Source organism: Spermophilus citellus (genome assembly GCF_964194105.1).
Source record: "Spermophilus citellus genome assembly, chromosome: 18".
NCBI lineage: Eukaryota > Metazoa > Chordata > Mammalia > Rodentia > Sciuridae > Spermophilus > Spermophilus citellus.
In genome coordinates this window covers 2,682,633-2,697,790 of record NC_138200.1, presented here as the reverse complement: position 1 = coordinate 2,697,790, position 15,158 = coordinate 2,682,633, and the positions used below count along the sequence as shown (strand labels likewise).

At 56.1% G+C, this 15,158-nt stretch overlaps 2 protein-coding genes and 1 long non-coding RNA gene across 3 annotated transcripts in view; 1 reads left to right on the top strand and 2 right to left on the bottom strand.

Moving 5' to 3' along the window:
• LOC308637603 overlaps positions 1–15,158 on the top strand; it is a 62,530-nt gene that overhangs the window by 12,218 nt on the left and 35,154 nt on the right. The gene's annotated exons all lie outside the window — the stretch shown is intronic.
• DNAAF3 (dynein axonemal assembly factor 3) lies at positions 322–5,913 on the bottom strand (the record flags this gene model as incomplete). The annotated part of the gene is made up of 11 exons (XM_081273583.1): positions 322–921; positions 1,009–1,083; positions 1,218–1,332; positions 1,861–1,990; positions 2,318–2,440; positions 2,540–2,665; positions 2,777–2,959; positions 3,256–3,413; positions 4,671–4,764; positions 5,361–5,503; positions 5,829–5,913. The coding sequence occupies 11 exons, from the start codon at positions 5,911–5,913 to the stop codon at positions 531–533; spliced, it is 1,623 nt and encodes a 540-aa protein (XP_081129709.1). The 3' UTR covers positions 322–530.
• On the bottom strand, positions 10,238–14,121 carry SYT5 (synaptotagmin 5; the record flags this gene model as incomplete). Its single annotated transcript, XM_081275084.1, has 8 exons — positions 10,238–10,510; positions 11,225–11,358; positions 11,600–11,717; positions 11,930–12,097; positions 12,498–12,665; positions 12,771–12,890; positions 13,350–13,522; positions 14,043–14,121. The coding sequence occupies 8 exons, from the start codon at positions 14,119–14,121 to the stop codon at positions 10,310–10,312; spliced, it is 1,161 nt and encodes a 386-aa protein (XP_081131210.1). The 3' UTR covers positions 10,238–10,309.

The window sequence follows — 15,158 nt, the reverse complement described above, 5'->3', positions numbered from 1 at the left end:
TGTCCCATCAGTTCCAGAGCCCCAACCTGTTGGCCCCTCCACACGTGTTTATTAGTCCCAGGAGCAGGTGTGGGCCCCATTTTCAGGCTACAGCATGGAGAAATGCATCCGCAGTGCACTTGGAAACCTAGGGTGTCCGGTCTCCTTGGCTCTGCCCTCTCCCAACCCTGAAGACAGACTGTTGACAGGAAAGAAACGAGGACACACAGTGAAGAGGACCCAGTACTCTTTACTTGAACCACCTGTGAGGTGACCAGCCCCAGGGGGAAGGTACCCCCAGGCTAGTGAGGAATGGGGTCTCTGGAGAGAAGGCAGGGAAGGCCGGGGCCTGACATCCAGGATGCAATCAGGAGCCTGGGTGTAGTCTGGGGGTGGAATCCGGGATTCTGAGAGAACAACGTAGGTTTCTAGGGATCGAACTTAGCGACCCGAAATGGAATTTGAAATTCCCGCTCCATCTCTGGGACTGAGTGAACGTGAAGGTAGAGTGGTGAAGCCCCGGCAGAGGTTTAGAATTGTCTGACTTTGAGTTAGGGATGGGGCGCTTGATCTGGGGTCGGGGCAGACTCTAGGTTCTGGGCTGGACTCTCGGTGGTCAGCGCCTCCTGGGGCAGGGCCAGGACCTCTGCGCTGGAATCCTGAGGCTGGGAGGACAGCCGGGGAGACCCCGTCGCTGGGGCTGGGTCCGCCCCGGGCACGCTCACTACTTCCAGGGGGCAGGCCAGGACTTGGCCGGGTGCAGGTTCGGATTCCACAGCTGGGTCCAGGCCGCTGGGGGCAGAGTCCCCGGACTTGCAGAAGCGCGCGAAGGTTTCAGAGGGGCTGGCCCCAGTCTGCGGGGCAAAGCCGGCCTCCCGAGCTAGCTCCGAGACCCGGGCGGAGAACGCCTGCAGCTGCTCAGGCCGCAGGTCCACCAGGTACCTGGAGCGGAGCGGGGAGCCGCATGAGGGAACCCGCCCGGGGAACCAGCCCGGCCCAGACGTTCCCACCCTCGCTCGGCGGGCTCACCGGGCTAATTCCACAACCAGGTTCCCTCCGGGGGACACGCAGGCCCCGAGCTCAGGGCCGAGGAGATGGACCATCCTGCGGAGAGGAGAGGGGAGAGGCTGGGGACGCAGACCCGGAGGGAGGAGGCGGCTGCTCAAGTCCTGGGTCCTGGGAGAAGAGGGGCTGGGCCTGGGCCTGGGTCCTAGTGACCGTAGCTGCCTTCCCCTTACCCGCAGGCCACATAGAGAAGCTGGAACCGGCCCTGGTAGCAGCGCTTGTGGTGGAGAGTCTGTGCAGAACCGAGGGCCAGGAAGTGGACCGTGAAGGATTCCCCGGCAGATGCTGCTGGGGAAGGGCCAAAAGGGGTCACTTCTGGAGGGTGCAACCCTGAGGACAGAAACCCAGATAGACACAGAGACACGCCCAACTGGGCAGACACAAGCCTGGAGACGACATCTGTGAATTTTCACCCTTTCTCTGAGGTGCATTTCTGTAAAAGTCTGGAAAGGTTGGCTTGGCCGACAGAGACGCATTTCACAGACCAAGCAACTGAAACTCAAAGGAGAAGAGTGGGTGACCCAGAGCCACAAGGGGCATCCCCTGTAGAAGGGGTCAAACACCCAGGGAGAGGATGGTTAGAAGGGACAGCCAGAATCCAGGAGGGAGGTGGGCAGCTCCCTGTTGGGTCTCTGCAGGTAGCTGAGAATGCTCCTGGGCAGACACGCAACCCAAGGCCTTAGGAGAGAGCCAAACAAGGAGAGAGAAAAAGAGACGCAAAATCAAGGAGGAGAGGTCACCTGCCTAGGTGTGCCAAACCAGCTCAGGCCACGCTCGGATGCGCAGTAGCTGGAGCTGAATCAGCCTGCGGTTTACCTGAAGTCCACGGCTGCGGCTCCAGGCGCAGCTCCTCTTCCTTGTCCCCCTGGGCGGCTCTCGGTCGCCCCCAGGCGGCCACTTCGCGGAACAGCTCTGTCACGTTGTGCTGAGTGATCTCCCCAGCGGTCTGTTGGGAGAGGGGTCGTGGCCAGACCCTGGGGCTAGGACGCAGGGCGGGACTTGCAGTGCTTGGCGTAAGCTAGCCTGGGCCTAGAATTTCGGGCGCGCTTGTACACCCAGGCGTGAACTAGCATTGCTCACTGCGCAGGGACCCGACATAGCCCGCAAAGGCTTGCGTGCGCGTAAAGTCGTTGGGGGCAGGTCCTTGGATGGAGTCGCCTCACTCACACTAGGACCCTGTTAGCCAGGGGTGGGGCCTGGCAGGAAGAGGCGGCGCTTGGGAGGAGTCCAAAGCCTTGAGCATTGGTCCCCATTCAGCGACCCCCTCCCACACCTTGACCGGCTGTCCATTGCTGGTCCGCAGCAAGCTCTGGTCATCTGCCTCAATGCCGAAGGCCACGAAGGGTCCGGTGGCAATGTCCCCCCAGTACCCACGCGCTGCCACGCGCTCTCCGCGCTGGAAAAGCAGGGAGAGAGGAAGCAGGTGAGGTCCACGTTGGGGACCCTGACTCCTGGGTCCATGAAAAGAAGACCACACCAGAGAGTGGATACACACGTGACTCAGGAGGCGACCAGATGCCAGAGTCCTGTTGGGCACGTGGTAGGCGCTGGAGTCTCTGAGTTCAAAGGCCACACCTGTGTCCCTCCAGCGTCGGAATTCGTGGGTGTGGATAACTTGGGCCTGGGGTAGTGGCAAAGAAGGGAGGCCTGGGTGAACCTGGCATAGGGTGTCCTAGGCTGTCCCCCTCAGACCCAGCCCTCCTCCTTCACATCCAGGTCCGCGGCACCTCACCCCGCGGTCGTGCAGCTTCATACGCAGGTCCCAGTCGCTGACCCCGCGCCGGGCGTCGTAGCGGGAGCCCAGGTAGTGGCGCAGCCGCGAGTCCCAGAGGCGGCTCATGGGGAAGGCTTCGGGCCCCTTCTCCCCTCCGGACCAGAAGCGGAACACTGCCTCCAGGGCATCCCGCTCGCGGAACTGCGCGGCCAGGCACGCGTGCGGAGGAAGCGGGGAGCGCGGGATGCAGGAGGGCAGCTTCTCCTGCCTGGCCCTCCCTCCCTTCCCCGGAGGTGGGATAAAGAACCGGGGCTCCTAGAGCAGAAGCCGGCCGAACCCCTAGGGTAAACCCTACATGGGAGCAGGGAGCTGCTATTCGAAATTCGGAGCCCCCATCCCGCTCCATCAACGCAGATCCATCAGGACTGCCCATTTCCACACTTCCCCAAGCTACTGGATCCCAGGCAATGACCGGGAGATTGGGGCAGCGGCAGCACCTTGAGCGCGCGAAGGCTGAGCCAGGGCAGCTGCTCCGCCAGGCGGTCGGGCTCCGGGACCAGGTTCGCTAGGCGCTCCGCCTGGGCACGCACCAAGGCGGCCACCGGGGGGCGCAGCAGCGCGTTCCCCCACACCTCCAGGAAGGCCTCGCTCCGCTCTGGGGGAAGGCCGAGAAACAACAGGGAGCCAAGTGAACCCAGAGATCAGGCCCTGACATCTATTACTGCACTGTCACACCGTGAGCACGAGGATTCCCGACAGATCTCGCACCGTCCCGGGAACTACTCCTTGAAGGACAATCTTCTAAACTATTCTTCCCTTCCCCCGAAGGGAACCCCAAGCCTGAGTTTCATGTTTAAACTCCTTATCTTTAAAATAGAGAAAGTGATCTGCACATATAGATGGAGATATGCGCGTTTTAAAATGTAGTGTTAAATTGTTTGACTTTAGTTTAAGAATTTTATAGGATAAAACCATACCTTTAGTTGTATACGAGAGATATACACAAATATCATGTTGTCTGTGCAACACAAAATAGAGATATATAGAGGTAAAAATATAGTTTCATTTTACTTAAAAATCTTATAGAAGAGAACTATAGATCTTTAGGTAGTTAATTAGATTAGTTCTAGTTGTTTAAAAACCTTTTAAAAGGATTATTGTGCAATGTATTCTAAATGCTCTGGGCTTTTAATGACAATGCCTATCTATAATCATGTTAAAATTAGTAACCTCCTGGGGGGTCGGGTTGAGGCTCAGTGGTAGAGCGCTTGCCTCACACGTGTGAGGCCCTGGGTTGGATCCTCAGCACCTCATAAAAATAAAAAATAAAAATAAAGGGTATTGTGTTCATCTACAACTAAAAATTAAAAAATTTTAAAAATAGTAACCCCTCAAGTGTACTGAGTTGATGTCCTAAATCAAGCACTTGATGCACTTTCTTCTCAATCCCCACAAGAATCCTCTGGGTGGAGAAACTTTTAGGAGCCCCAGCTTATAAATGGGAGAGTGAGGTCCAGAAAAGGGTAGACTCCAGCCCCAGGTCACACAGCAAATCAAGCAGGAATTTGAATGCAGCCTGATTCTGGAGACTTTAGACACTAGGCTGAAGATGTTACCAAGAATGACCATTTTCTGCTTCTCGACATCCTGGATGCTTGATACCTCTCTGATATTCCTGATCTCTTGCAGCCTTCTCCCTCCTTTTTCTGTGGATTTTTCTCCTAGAATTCTCTGTGGCTCCAGGAGGTAATATACTTAGTCCCACTATACAGGTGGGGAAAACTAAGGTTCTAAGACTGCAAATGATGAAGTAAGGGATGATGACGATAGTGTTTAATTAGACCACTGAAAGGGCAGAATCCCTATAGGGAGAGGAGACTAGGGTCAAAATGCCTGGGTCTTAGCAACTGACCTCGAAGCCCCATCTTCTCCGGCTCCTCCAGGGCTAGGCTGAAGATCAGCATGTGACGTGCCACAGCTTCCAGATTATTCTCCAGCACGTAGAACTGGAAGGGTGGGCAGGGCAGGACAATTCTGAGACCCTCATCTCTAACCCTTAGAGGCCAGGAGAACAGGCCCTCAGCCCCCTTCTTCCACCAACCTAGGAGTCCTGACCAAGTCACACACAGGAGCCTGGGCCTCTCGGATGCTCCCCTCACCACTACTGGAGACCTGATCTTTAAACTTCACCAAGAAATTGAACCCTTAACCTTTGAGCCACATTCCTAGCCTTTTAAAATACTTTATTTAGAGACAAGGCCTTGCTGAGTTGCTTTGGGCCTCACCAAGTTGCTGCCACTGGCTTTGAACTCATGAACTCCTGCCTCAGCCTCAGCCTCCCAAGCTGATGGGATTACAGACATGCACCGGCCTGATCCCTAAATTCTTCCTCCCTCTGACTCAGCAGTACCATATGCCAGCTGCTTCCGTCCCCAGCAAAATGGATCTGGCTCCCACCTTGTATCTCCTTCGGATTTGGGACTCCGGCCTCCAACCCCTTTTTTGAACCAAGCATTTTTTAATGCAATTCCCTCTTCTCAAAGACTCGGGAATCTGAGCTCTCATCTTCATCCTTCTTCCATGACCCCCAAACCCAACTCACATTAAATCTCCTTCGAGGCCACAGCGCTGCCCGTGCCAGGGTCCTCAAAAGATGCCGCCCATCAACCGAGCCCAGCAGCAGCACATCTAGCTCAGGGGTCTTGTGCGCCGTATCTGCCTGCGAGTCTGGGTCCACAGGAGGACCTGGCAAGACGACGGGCTCGGGCTGATGGCCATCAGGGCGGCTCCTGCAGTTGCCCCTAGAGCTAAACTACAAATCTAGCAAGCCTCACGCGGGGCCTGGGTTCCTAGGGGAGCTGAGCCTCTATGCATTCTGGGATTCGAAGTCCGCGGAGAGGAAGGACACTGGAGCCCCCCCCCCCCGTCCCCGCGTCCCTTGCCGTTGAGCCGTGGGGACGTTGGGCGACCCTGCCAGGGACTCCCGGACTACAGGTCCTAAAAAGAGTCTGCGCATGCTAGGAAGGCACCGCTGTCTCAGGCCCTATGTGGTCCCAGGGTAAGGACTCACTTTCAGCCTGCAGGTCCAGCGCCGGGGACAGCCCCCACCAGCACACGGTGCCGAAGCCAGCGCCGGAGCCCGCCGGTGTGGTCATGGCTCTGCGGGACAGACATTCTGGGAACCCCACACTCGTACAGCCCATCCCCTTCTCACCGCCCTTCACTCCTCGCCCCTTTGATCCCACGGGACCCCCTCACCTTTGTCTTTCCAAGTATGCGGACCTCCCCTTCCCGGTGCCAGGTGCTGTGCGGCAGTCCAGCGCACCTGCTCGACCGCTGCGCAGAGCTCCGCCCTCTTCTTTCAATCAGCCAATGGGAGCATGCGGGCTTGCACCGCCGCGATCAACCGACCAATACCCATGCGTGAGGTCCGCCCAGTATGAACTTTTGGCCAATAGGAGAGTTGAGGAACCGTCCCCGCGAGAACGGGGGAGGAGGGCGTGTGGACGCGGTTGTCATGACGATCGCGCGCGCGGAGTGGGGACAAGGCTGCAGGTTGCTGGGGATGGGGCCGGGAGGTCCAAATTTGTGAGAAGGAGAAGGCCCAGACTGCGGCTTCAAATTAAGACAAAACGGAACAGATCTTGATAAATGAACTAAACAGGTGGCCTCGACTGCAGACTGCAAACCTCTGGTCCCCTTTTCCCCTCACACACCGGGACTGCCTTTACACAGGCCTTCTAACAAGGTAGGAATCAGGGCAGCTGCTCGTATATTTTTGGAATTTCATAGTGAAATGCTACTCATATTTATTATTTAAAATTATATTAAAGGTAAAAATGCTCAAAACTCATCATTTTAAAAATGTTATTATACTTTACTATTATGATGCCCTAGAGGTTACTTAAGTCTAATTATATCCATAGAGAAGAAATGTTATTTTAGGGTTGGTGGTATGCCTCAGTGGTACAGCGCTTGCCTAGCTTGTGGGAAGTCCTGGGTTCCATCCTGAAGGCTGCCAACACATACAGTATGTGTATATATAATATATATGCACAATAACTTTAAAAAATCAGCCTGTTATATATAGATGTCACCAGCACCTGTCTATATAAATAAAGTTCTATTAGAACTGGAACCAGGAAGCCAGGGCTGGTGATGCATGCCTGTAATCTCAGCGATTTGGGAGGCTAAGCCAGGAGGATTTTAAGTTCAAATCCAGCCTGGGCAACTTATCCAGGCACTGTCTCAAAATTTTAAAAAAATAATTTTTTTTTAAAAAAAACCCAGGGCCCAAGACTAGAGGAGGTTGGCATGTCTAAGTGCAAGGTTGTTTTATTTATTTTTTAAAGTGCAAAGTTGTATCCTGTGTTCACATTTTAAAAATTTTCCATTGTGGATTTTCTTTTTGATGTTATTTTTATTTTAAACAACCTTGCATTAAAGTACCATTTATTTGACTGCTTTACTTGATTCATCTTAAATTTGGGGAGGCTCATCCAGGCCCTAGGAAATACTGTGATACTGTATTAGTAGGCTTTTTTTTTTTTTTTTTTGGTACTGGGGGTTGAACCCAGGGGCACTTTACCACTGAGCCATATCCCAAGTCCTTTTCATACTTTATTTTGAGACAGGGTCTCAATAAGTTGCTGAGGGCCTCATTAAGTTGCTGAGGCTGGCCTTGAACGGGTAATCCTCCTATCTCAGTCTCCTGAGTCAGTGGGATTAAGGCATGGGTCATCCTGCTTGGCTAGGCATCTCTTCTTAATTCCATATTTAGTGACTTTACATTGGCTGCTTGAAATCAACTATGGTGGGGATATTTTCAGCATGGAAAGAGCACACCTCACTCCAGCATGGGAGAAGTTGGTAATAGCACCCGAAGCACAAAAGCCCCTCTTGCCTCCAAATCTGGATTTTTTTGTAGGGTTCCCTCTGTCTATTATCTTCCCTCCTTTGCCCCACAAAAGTCCTGCTCATCCTTCCAACTCCAGCAGGGAATCTTCTCCCAAGTTCTGCTTCTGCCTTTCCACAGAACGGCCACAGTCCTCTCTCTACCTGTGACTTCCCACTGCTTGGTCTTCAGGGGACCACACACAGAGCCCTTGGGGAGGGGGTGGCCCTTGGTGTCAGGCAAGCCTGGATTTGCATCTCACCTAGCCTCTTGATAGCTGAGAAGCCTTGGTCACATGACTCCACCTGCCTGAGTGTCAGGAACTAGCAATACCTACCAAAATCAGAGTCATGCTATGTCATAATATCTACGGATATCATGGTAATATTGTATGTAACATTATCTGCCAGTGTCATTCGCGGAAGCACACGGCAGGAACTCAGGGCTGGAGCGGCTGTGGGCTTAGCAGGTCCTGGGCCCCACCTGGGAAGGGGGCACGGCAGCCCTCAGCCCAGGCAGCCTCTGCCTGGCTCCCCCCAGGGAGGCCTGATGCCACCTCCCTACTGAAAACTCACCCACTTATGAAAATTCCCATCCCCGTTGATTATCCCTCCAACAAATGGATTAAGAGACACACAACATTTTAAGAAGCCTATCCTTTAGGGGACTTTCCAGCATTACCTACTGACCAGATAATGGTGGCCACATCGGCCTGAGGAGCTCGAGACTGACCAGATGTCATCTCCATGCCCCTCCCCAAGCCCGCCCCTCCCCATGCCCTCGGAAGAGGTCCGGGAACCCCAGTGGGCTTCTCCCTCTCCACCTGGCCACCCTGTGCCTTCAGTGTGGGCCCTTGGCTTTCCTAAGCAAACCTCCATGCTGCAACACTCTCCATCCCCCACGTCCAGGACCCCACTCATCCTCAGGAGGGCATTAGCAGCACTCAGGGCATCTGGAGACACTTCCGGTGACCTCTCTCTAGTGACAGCGTCATACACTACTGTGGCCTTTCACAGCATCTGCCACTAGGAGTGACATTTCCAGGTCCATCCACACTGAAGCGCAGATGAGCGTTTCATTCCTTGCTGATGAGACAATATTCCAGGTATTTCACGCTGTTGGCAAGCTTCGTCCTTCTCCTCACTCACCTCTCGGCTAAAACCCCCCTCCTCAGGAAGAAGTCCCCCTCCCCCTTCCCAAACCATAGCCACTTTCCATGGTTTCCTTCCCGACCTGGAGGGCCAGGTCATGGGAAGGAACCAGGGGCCCCAACGTGATCATCTAAATTGGAAAGCATTCACCCTCAGGATCAGAGACTGTAGGATTCTGAGCAAGTCACGTTGATTCTCCATCCCTCACTTGTCATGTGGGAATTAAAATTGTGGGATTTTGTTGTTTGATTTTTGGTACTTGGGCTTGAACCCAGGGTGCTTAGTCACTGAGCTATATCCCCAGCCCTTTTCATTTTTTATTTGAGACAGAGTCTTGCTAAGTTGCTGAGTTGTGAGAATTATTGTTGGCAGTGGTAGCAGTAACAGTTAAAACAGTGCTGTCTTGATAAAGACACACCGGGCAGATTACTGTTCCTTTAGGGAAATTTTTAAATCACACAGACATCATAATGCATGGAATGGATCTGATTCTCTTTTCCCACTGGCTACTAGGAAACTCAGGGATAAGTTTTTACTCTGACTCTCTCCTTAGCACTTGGGGGTACTTTTGGCCCATTTTCCATTCAACTTGCTGCTCAGAAACTCCCTTGCCAGATTTCACAGCCCTTTGTCCACCACCCAAAACCCTGTCTGGTGAGGGGGAAGTCAATGAATCCATCATCTTCCCAGAAACGAATTGGGAAATAGCATTTGTTGAAAGAAGAATGAGGTGGAGCCAAATCGCTCTTCTAAATAAATCCTTTCTCCCAGGCTTGGAGATTTTGTGGGAGACTGTCACTTGTTCCTGGAGGAGTCAGCGGCCTGGGGTGGGTCTGCGTTGGTATCTGTTCTGGGTCCACAGCATCCAGTGGAATCGGGCACACAGGAGATGGTGGGCGGTGCCCGGAGGACAGAGGGCGGAGGGGAGGGCGAGGCGGGGTAGGATGAGTGCGGGGCTCTCCTGCTGCAGCAAATGCGGAAGGTATTATCATCCCATCTTTTCAGATGAGGAAAGCTGGGGGGGGGGTGTGAATGAAAAAGAGAGAAAGGCCGAGTGGGTGGGCGCTGGCGTCCGGTGCGGTGCGCTCTGCAGTGGTGGCGTTCCCTCTTGGCCCCCAGCCCTGCCCACCCCTCAAGGAGCACTGGGGCCAGGCCACCAGAGCTGCTGAGTATTTATTCGGCCGGGAGAGCAGTGCAGGAGTCAAGCTGTGGGAAAGGGCGCTGGGAGCAAAGGGGATCCCAGACGGAGGCTGATTGTCAGAGCAGAGGGTGGGGGCCTGGGGCAGGCCGGCCAGGCTGCTCTCCCTCCCCGGGGTTCCTGGGACTTCTGGGTATGCTGCTGGGGTTGGGAAGCTGTCGTGGTGCATGGGGGGGGGGGGGTGGGAGGCAGGCAAGGACCCAAGGGTTGGGGCAGCCAGGACGAGAGGCCGAGGCCAAAGGTAGGGCTGAGATGGGCTCTGGGGTCAGTGCCAGAATCGAGGTTTGGTGGGGACTTTGGAGTGGGGATCAGGGCGCTGGCAGCAGCCTCACTCGGTCAGGGGGCCGCAGCGAGTGCCACTGCGCTATGGGCCTCCGGGGATTGGCCAGCATGTCCGCCCAGTGCCGCAGGCCAGCCCCGCCCACGGCCGCGCCCACAGCCACCCTCCCGATGGCCTCGTTCTTGCCCAGCTTGTCGTAGTCCAGCACGGTCAGCTCCACCTGGACCTTCTGAAATGGGCGGGGTGGAAGAGAAGACACGAGGGTGAGGGAAGGAGGCACCAGGAGGCTCTCAGCTCTCATTGCTCAGGGCGCCTCTCCAGGTGATCCCAGAAATCAACGTGCCCTTTCCAGAGGGCACAGCGAGGGGCAGGTGGGAGGGAGGGAGGCATATGGTGAGAAGATGCCCTGAAGCCTGTCTTACTTCAATAACAGATTGGGGGAGGTGGGAAGGTAGCCCATGCCTGTAATTCCAATGACTTGGGAGGCTGAGAATGGAGGATCACAAGTTTGAGGCCAGGCTCAGCAATTTAGCAGGGCCTCTCAAAAACAAAACAGAAGGACTGGGGATGTGATTCAGTGCCAAGTGTCCCTGGGTTCAATCCCTGGTAAAACAAAACAAAGCAAAAAAAGAAAACGGATTCTTAAGAAAGGTATGGATTGAATCCTAGTAGCCAGGACCCTGAGGGGTGGAAAAAGCTGGTCTGGTTTAGGTGGAGCATCTTGGAGGTGGGGAGAGAATGCCAAGCCCAGGTTTTAGAAGAATCTTCCTCAGTGGGCTGGGCCTCCAGACCCTCACGGAGGAAACAGATCCATAACACACCTCAGCCCCAGGACCTGGTTTCTATGGGGATGCGGAGTGCCTCCCTTCCTCTTGCCACAGTGGCTCCCAAGGCCTGGGTCCTTGGGCAGGGGCTGCTGCGGCAGAGGCAGGTCTAGGCTCACCTGGACCTGGTCACAGGGCACCTCGAAGCTGAAGGCCTCGTTGTAATAGGGGTTGAGAGTGTTCTTCTTAATGGTGGTTTTCTTCTTCCGCACCTTTTTGCCGCCCTGCAGCAGGTGGACCTTGACGTAGGGATCTGGGAGAGGGAGGAGGGTCTTATAGCGCCCCCACCCCGCACTGCTGAGCTCAGGGGTTCTGGAGAATGGATGACCCTTTGGACCATCATAGACACTCCGACCATATGCCCGGGTCTCCCTCTCTCCGCCAAAATGTAATCTGAATGTCCCATAGCACCGGGAGCTCCACTTCCCAGACACCCCGCCCTCCGGCTGCATAGCCAGAGCCCTGGTGCACGGCCGCAGACACCGTTTTCTCACCTGATAGTCCGCCCACATCCATCTTCTTCAAGTTTTTAGCCTCCAGGACAATAACGGTGAGCTTCCCGGCGGTGGGGACATAACGGAGAGAGAAGCAGATGTCCCCGAGTTTCTCCTGCTAAAGGAGGAAAGGGATGCGTCACCAGCTCCACATCCATCTTCTCTCAGCTTTCTTTCCTCCCCCATGGGAAAGGGCCGGAGTTAAGCACAAGGGTCCATTGGTTCTAGGGTCTAACCCTCCGACTCTGTGGGGTGTGCTCTGAAAACCTACCCGCTGATTGGCCCAAGGTAGGAGTGGGCGGGTGCAAGGGCGTGGCCACGAGTGCTCACCTCCTCCCTCGGGGCCGCCTGCAGTTCCAGCCAGGCCTGCACAGGTCGTCCCAGATCCACAGAGCTCATAGGAACCCGCGCCTCCCCAATGGCGTCGTTGCGGGAGAAACGGTCGAAGTCATATACCGCCATGACCAGCACCCTGCCCCCCAGCTCCACATAGGGGACCTGGGAGGGGAGGGAGCACGGAGAAAATAAAAGTGGAGAGGAGAAAGGAAGAGGAAGTGGAGTACAGTATGTTCCGGTGAAGGGCGCCCGGCGCAGCAGTGAGGGAGGGCGCCGAGGGAACAGTGGGGACATTAATGGAACCAGGTGGGGGAGTACCGGGATCCACAGGAACAGAACCACGGGCCAACAGAACCCAAGTGGAGGGCCTAAGGGCCAAGGCAACAGCCCAGGTGTCCTAGTGCCTCCCCCCCCAAAACAGGGTCTAGTGAACAGCCCCCCACGTGGTAGCTGCCATCTGAGCTGTGATTGCCTCCCCGAAAGGCTGAAGAGGGTGGGTCCCCAGCATTCCAGCTCCTGGAACACTCCACAGCCTGCCTCCGCAAGGAAGATAGGAGCTCACCTTGAAAGCGAAGGTCTCCCCAAAGTGTGGGTTTAGCGTCTGCCGATGCACCTTGGTCTCATATCGCCTCCGCTTGTCTGGCAGCAGGTAGACCCGCACATATGGGTCCGAAGAACCTCCCAGGTCCAAGGCAGCCAATCCTTCAGCTTCCAGGATACCCACCAGCAGCTGTAGGTGCCCAGCAGAGGAAACCCAAGTCTTAGCATCCCTTCCAGGGCATCCTCTGGGGGGGGCTGAGCTCCCCTGGGAGGCATCCCCCTCCTCTACACCCACCTGGCCACTCTGGAAGTCATAATCCAGTGAGTACTGCAGTCGTCCTAGCGCATGCTTCTCTGCTGCTTGCTGCCCTGGCCCCAACAGTGAGGGTTCCAGCTCCTCGACTTCTGGCTGCACCTTGGGGAGCCAGGGGCAAGGCAGGTGAGGTCTTCCCCTGATAGCAGAATCAGAAGTCACAGGACACTCACAGATCCCCTAGACTACGCCTGATCACTTGCAGGCTAAGCAAAGTCAGGGTCTGATTATTGATGTCTGTCACAGGCAGGAACTAAACAGATCCTTCTCTGACTCTCTAGGCGGTGGGGTGCTTTCTCTGTGACACTCAAGTGCCCTACTCTCCCTTGCAGGTGACACATACCATCCAATTTTGTATCTGACTCCCCTACCAGACTGGAAAGTTCTCATGAACAGTGACCAGATCTGGTCCATCTCTGGGTCCTCAGAGTCCAGGGAGCTGGACACACAGGGAAGAATGCCCCGGATTTAGGAGGGAAGGGACTAGTGATGGAGATCCACTGGACCATAGAGAGGAGCAGGGTGGAGAAGGGCAGATTGAGGGACGGGGCCAAGCCACACCTTATCTATGTAACTCCGGCCCAGCTCCTTCACTTCCTGAAGGTGGACCTGGGCTTGGGCCTGACTCTTCTTGCCCAGCCGCCTGCGACAGTGCTTCCGGTAGAAACAGAAACAGCAGCTGAAGACAAGGAGGCCTGAGACCAGCACGATGGTGGCCAGAGCCCAGGGGGGCACTGTAGAGGAGTGGAGAGAACACACAGTGACGCAGGGAAAGCAGCCGGGCTGATTCGGTTGGGAGCCTTCGTGGAAGGAAGGTATAATCCTGGCCTCGTTTTCCTTCCAGCCACTTCCATTCCATTCCCTCCCGTGTTTTCCTTCCAGCTAGTTGATGCCCCTACCAGAATGACACCATCCAGATTGGCTTGCTTATTAGTTCCACCATCTTTTCTGCCCAACCCCTGATGCTTGCCTGTGCCAGGTCCTCAGTAGAGGCAACTTAAGAGAGAAGTGGACTTTCCCGACCGTCACCAATCCAGGATCATAGTCCATGCCCCACCCCTTGGTCCACTTCTGGTCTTTCTTGCAAACCTGTTAGCTCCTGCCCTCCCCACGCCCCGTTCCATTCCGTTTCCAGTCCTGGACATCGACCACAGTCCTAGCCTCGCAGCCAGCCAGCCGGCCCGGGCGGGGCTCCCATCCCGCCCGCGATGATCCCGCTGGGCTGTCAGTCAGCTCCCGCCCGGGTCTCCTCACCTGCGCCGTGGCGGATGCGGCTGGAATCCGGGGGCGCGTCGGAAGCTGCAGGCCCCGGGGTCGGGGGCTCCAGCAACATGGCGGCGGGGTCCTGCGGTCCTTGCTGCAGAGGCACCCAAGCGTCCTAGTCCCCCACTCCCACCCCAGACATCCATTGAGTTCTCCGCTGAGTCCTCCGCACCACCGAGAACTCTCGCTGTCGCGGCTTTCTGTGTATGCTGGGAGTTGTAGTCTCAGCCCTCCCGCGACCGCGGGAGGGCTTGGGGGGCCTGGTTCCATCCCAAAGGGACGCCCCTCCCTCGAAGGCACCCGCCCCCAGGTTTCTAGCCCTTCCTGAAGATTTCTAGCCCTTCCTGGCCCCGACCCTTGGCCCGAACTGGCTGTGGGCGAGGCGGGCGTGGGAACCCGCGGACTGTGTTGCCCAGAGCAACTGCGCAGCTTCACTTGGATGGGGTGGGAGCAAAGCTGGTTGCCTGGCAACAGCCTGTTGCCAGGACAACGGGCGGGGCTGACGCACGGAAGCAGAGTCCGGGCGGGGCGTGCTGGCTCCGGGCCTAGCTGAAGCCTGAGACCCCGCAACTGAGATTCCCTGGCTGCCGAGAATGGCTAGGGGCGGCCCGGCCTCCGCGCGCACAGCGGCTCCTCCCTGCGCATGTGGCCTTCATCACTCTTGCTGGGGTGGGGGCTGCCCAGTATTTCTGAAGGACCCCACATCCTTCTCTGGCCTGTCGGTCTCTCTCGTGCATCCCACAATGCCTTCACACCTGTTCTCCCAACCTGCTTCTCTCTGGCCCCAGCAGGCGTTCCCCATTGTGTCTGCCTTCCATTTGCCTGAGCTCCAGTCTCCCCTGCCCCTGCCTGTGATCCGGCCTCTGTCCCCAGGGGCCCCTCCCCTCCCCCTCTGCCTGGCCCCTATCCCGCCCTCTGGCATCTTGTCTCCACACCTGTGTCGCCTCTCAATTGATTCAGGCTCCAACCTCCTGCTTCCTTCCGTTGGTCCTTCCCAGTGTCCCTTCATCCACCGCCCACCCCACCCCTCCCACACATGCCGTCCCTTAGCGATGGCACTGAGGATGGGGGCTCAGGCAAGGGTCCCAGCAGCTCCTACCTGCCGAG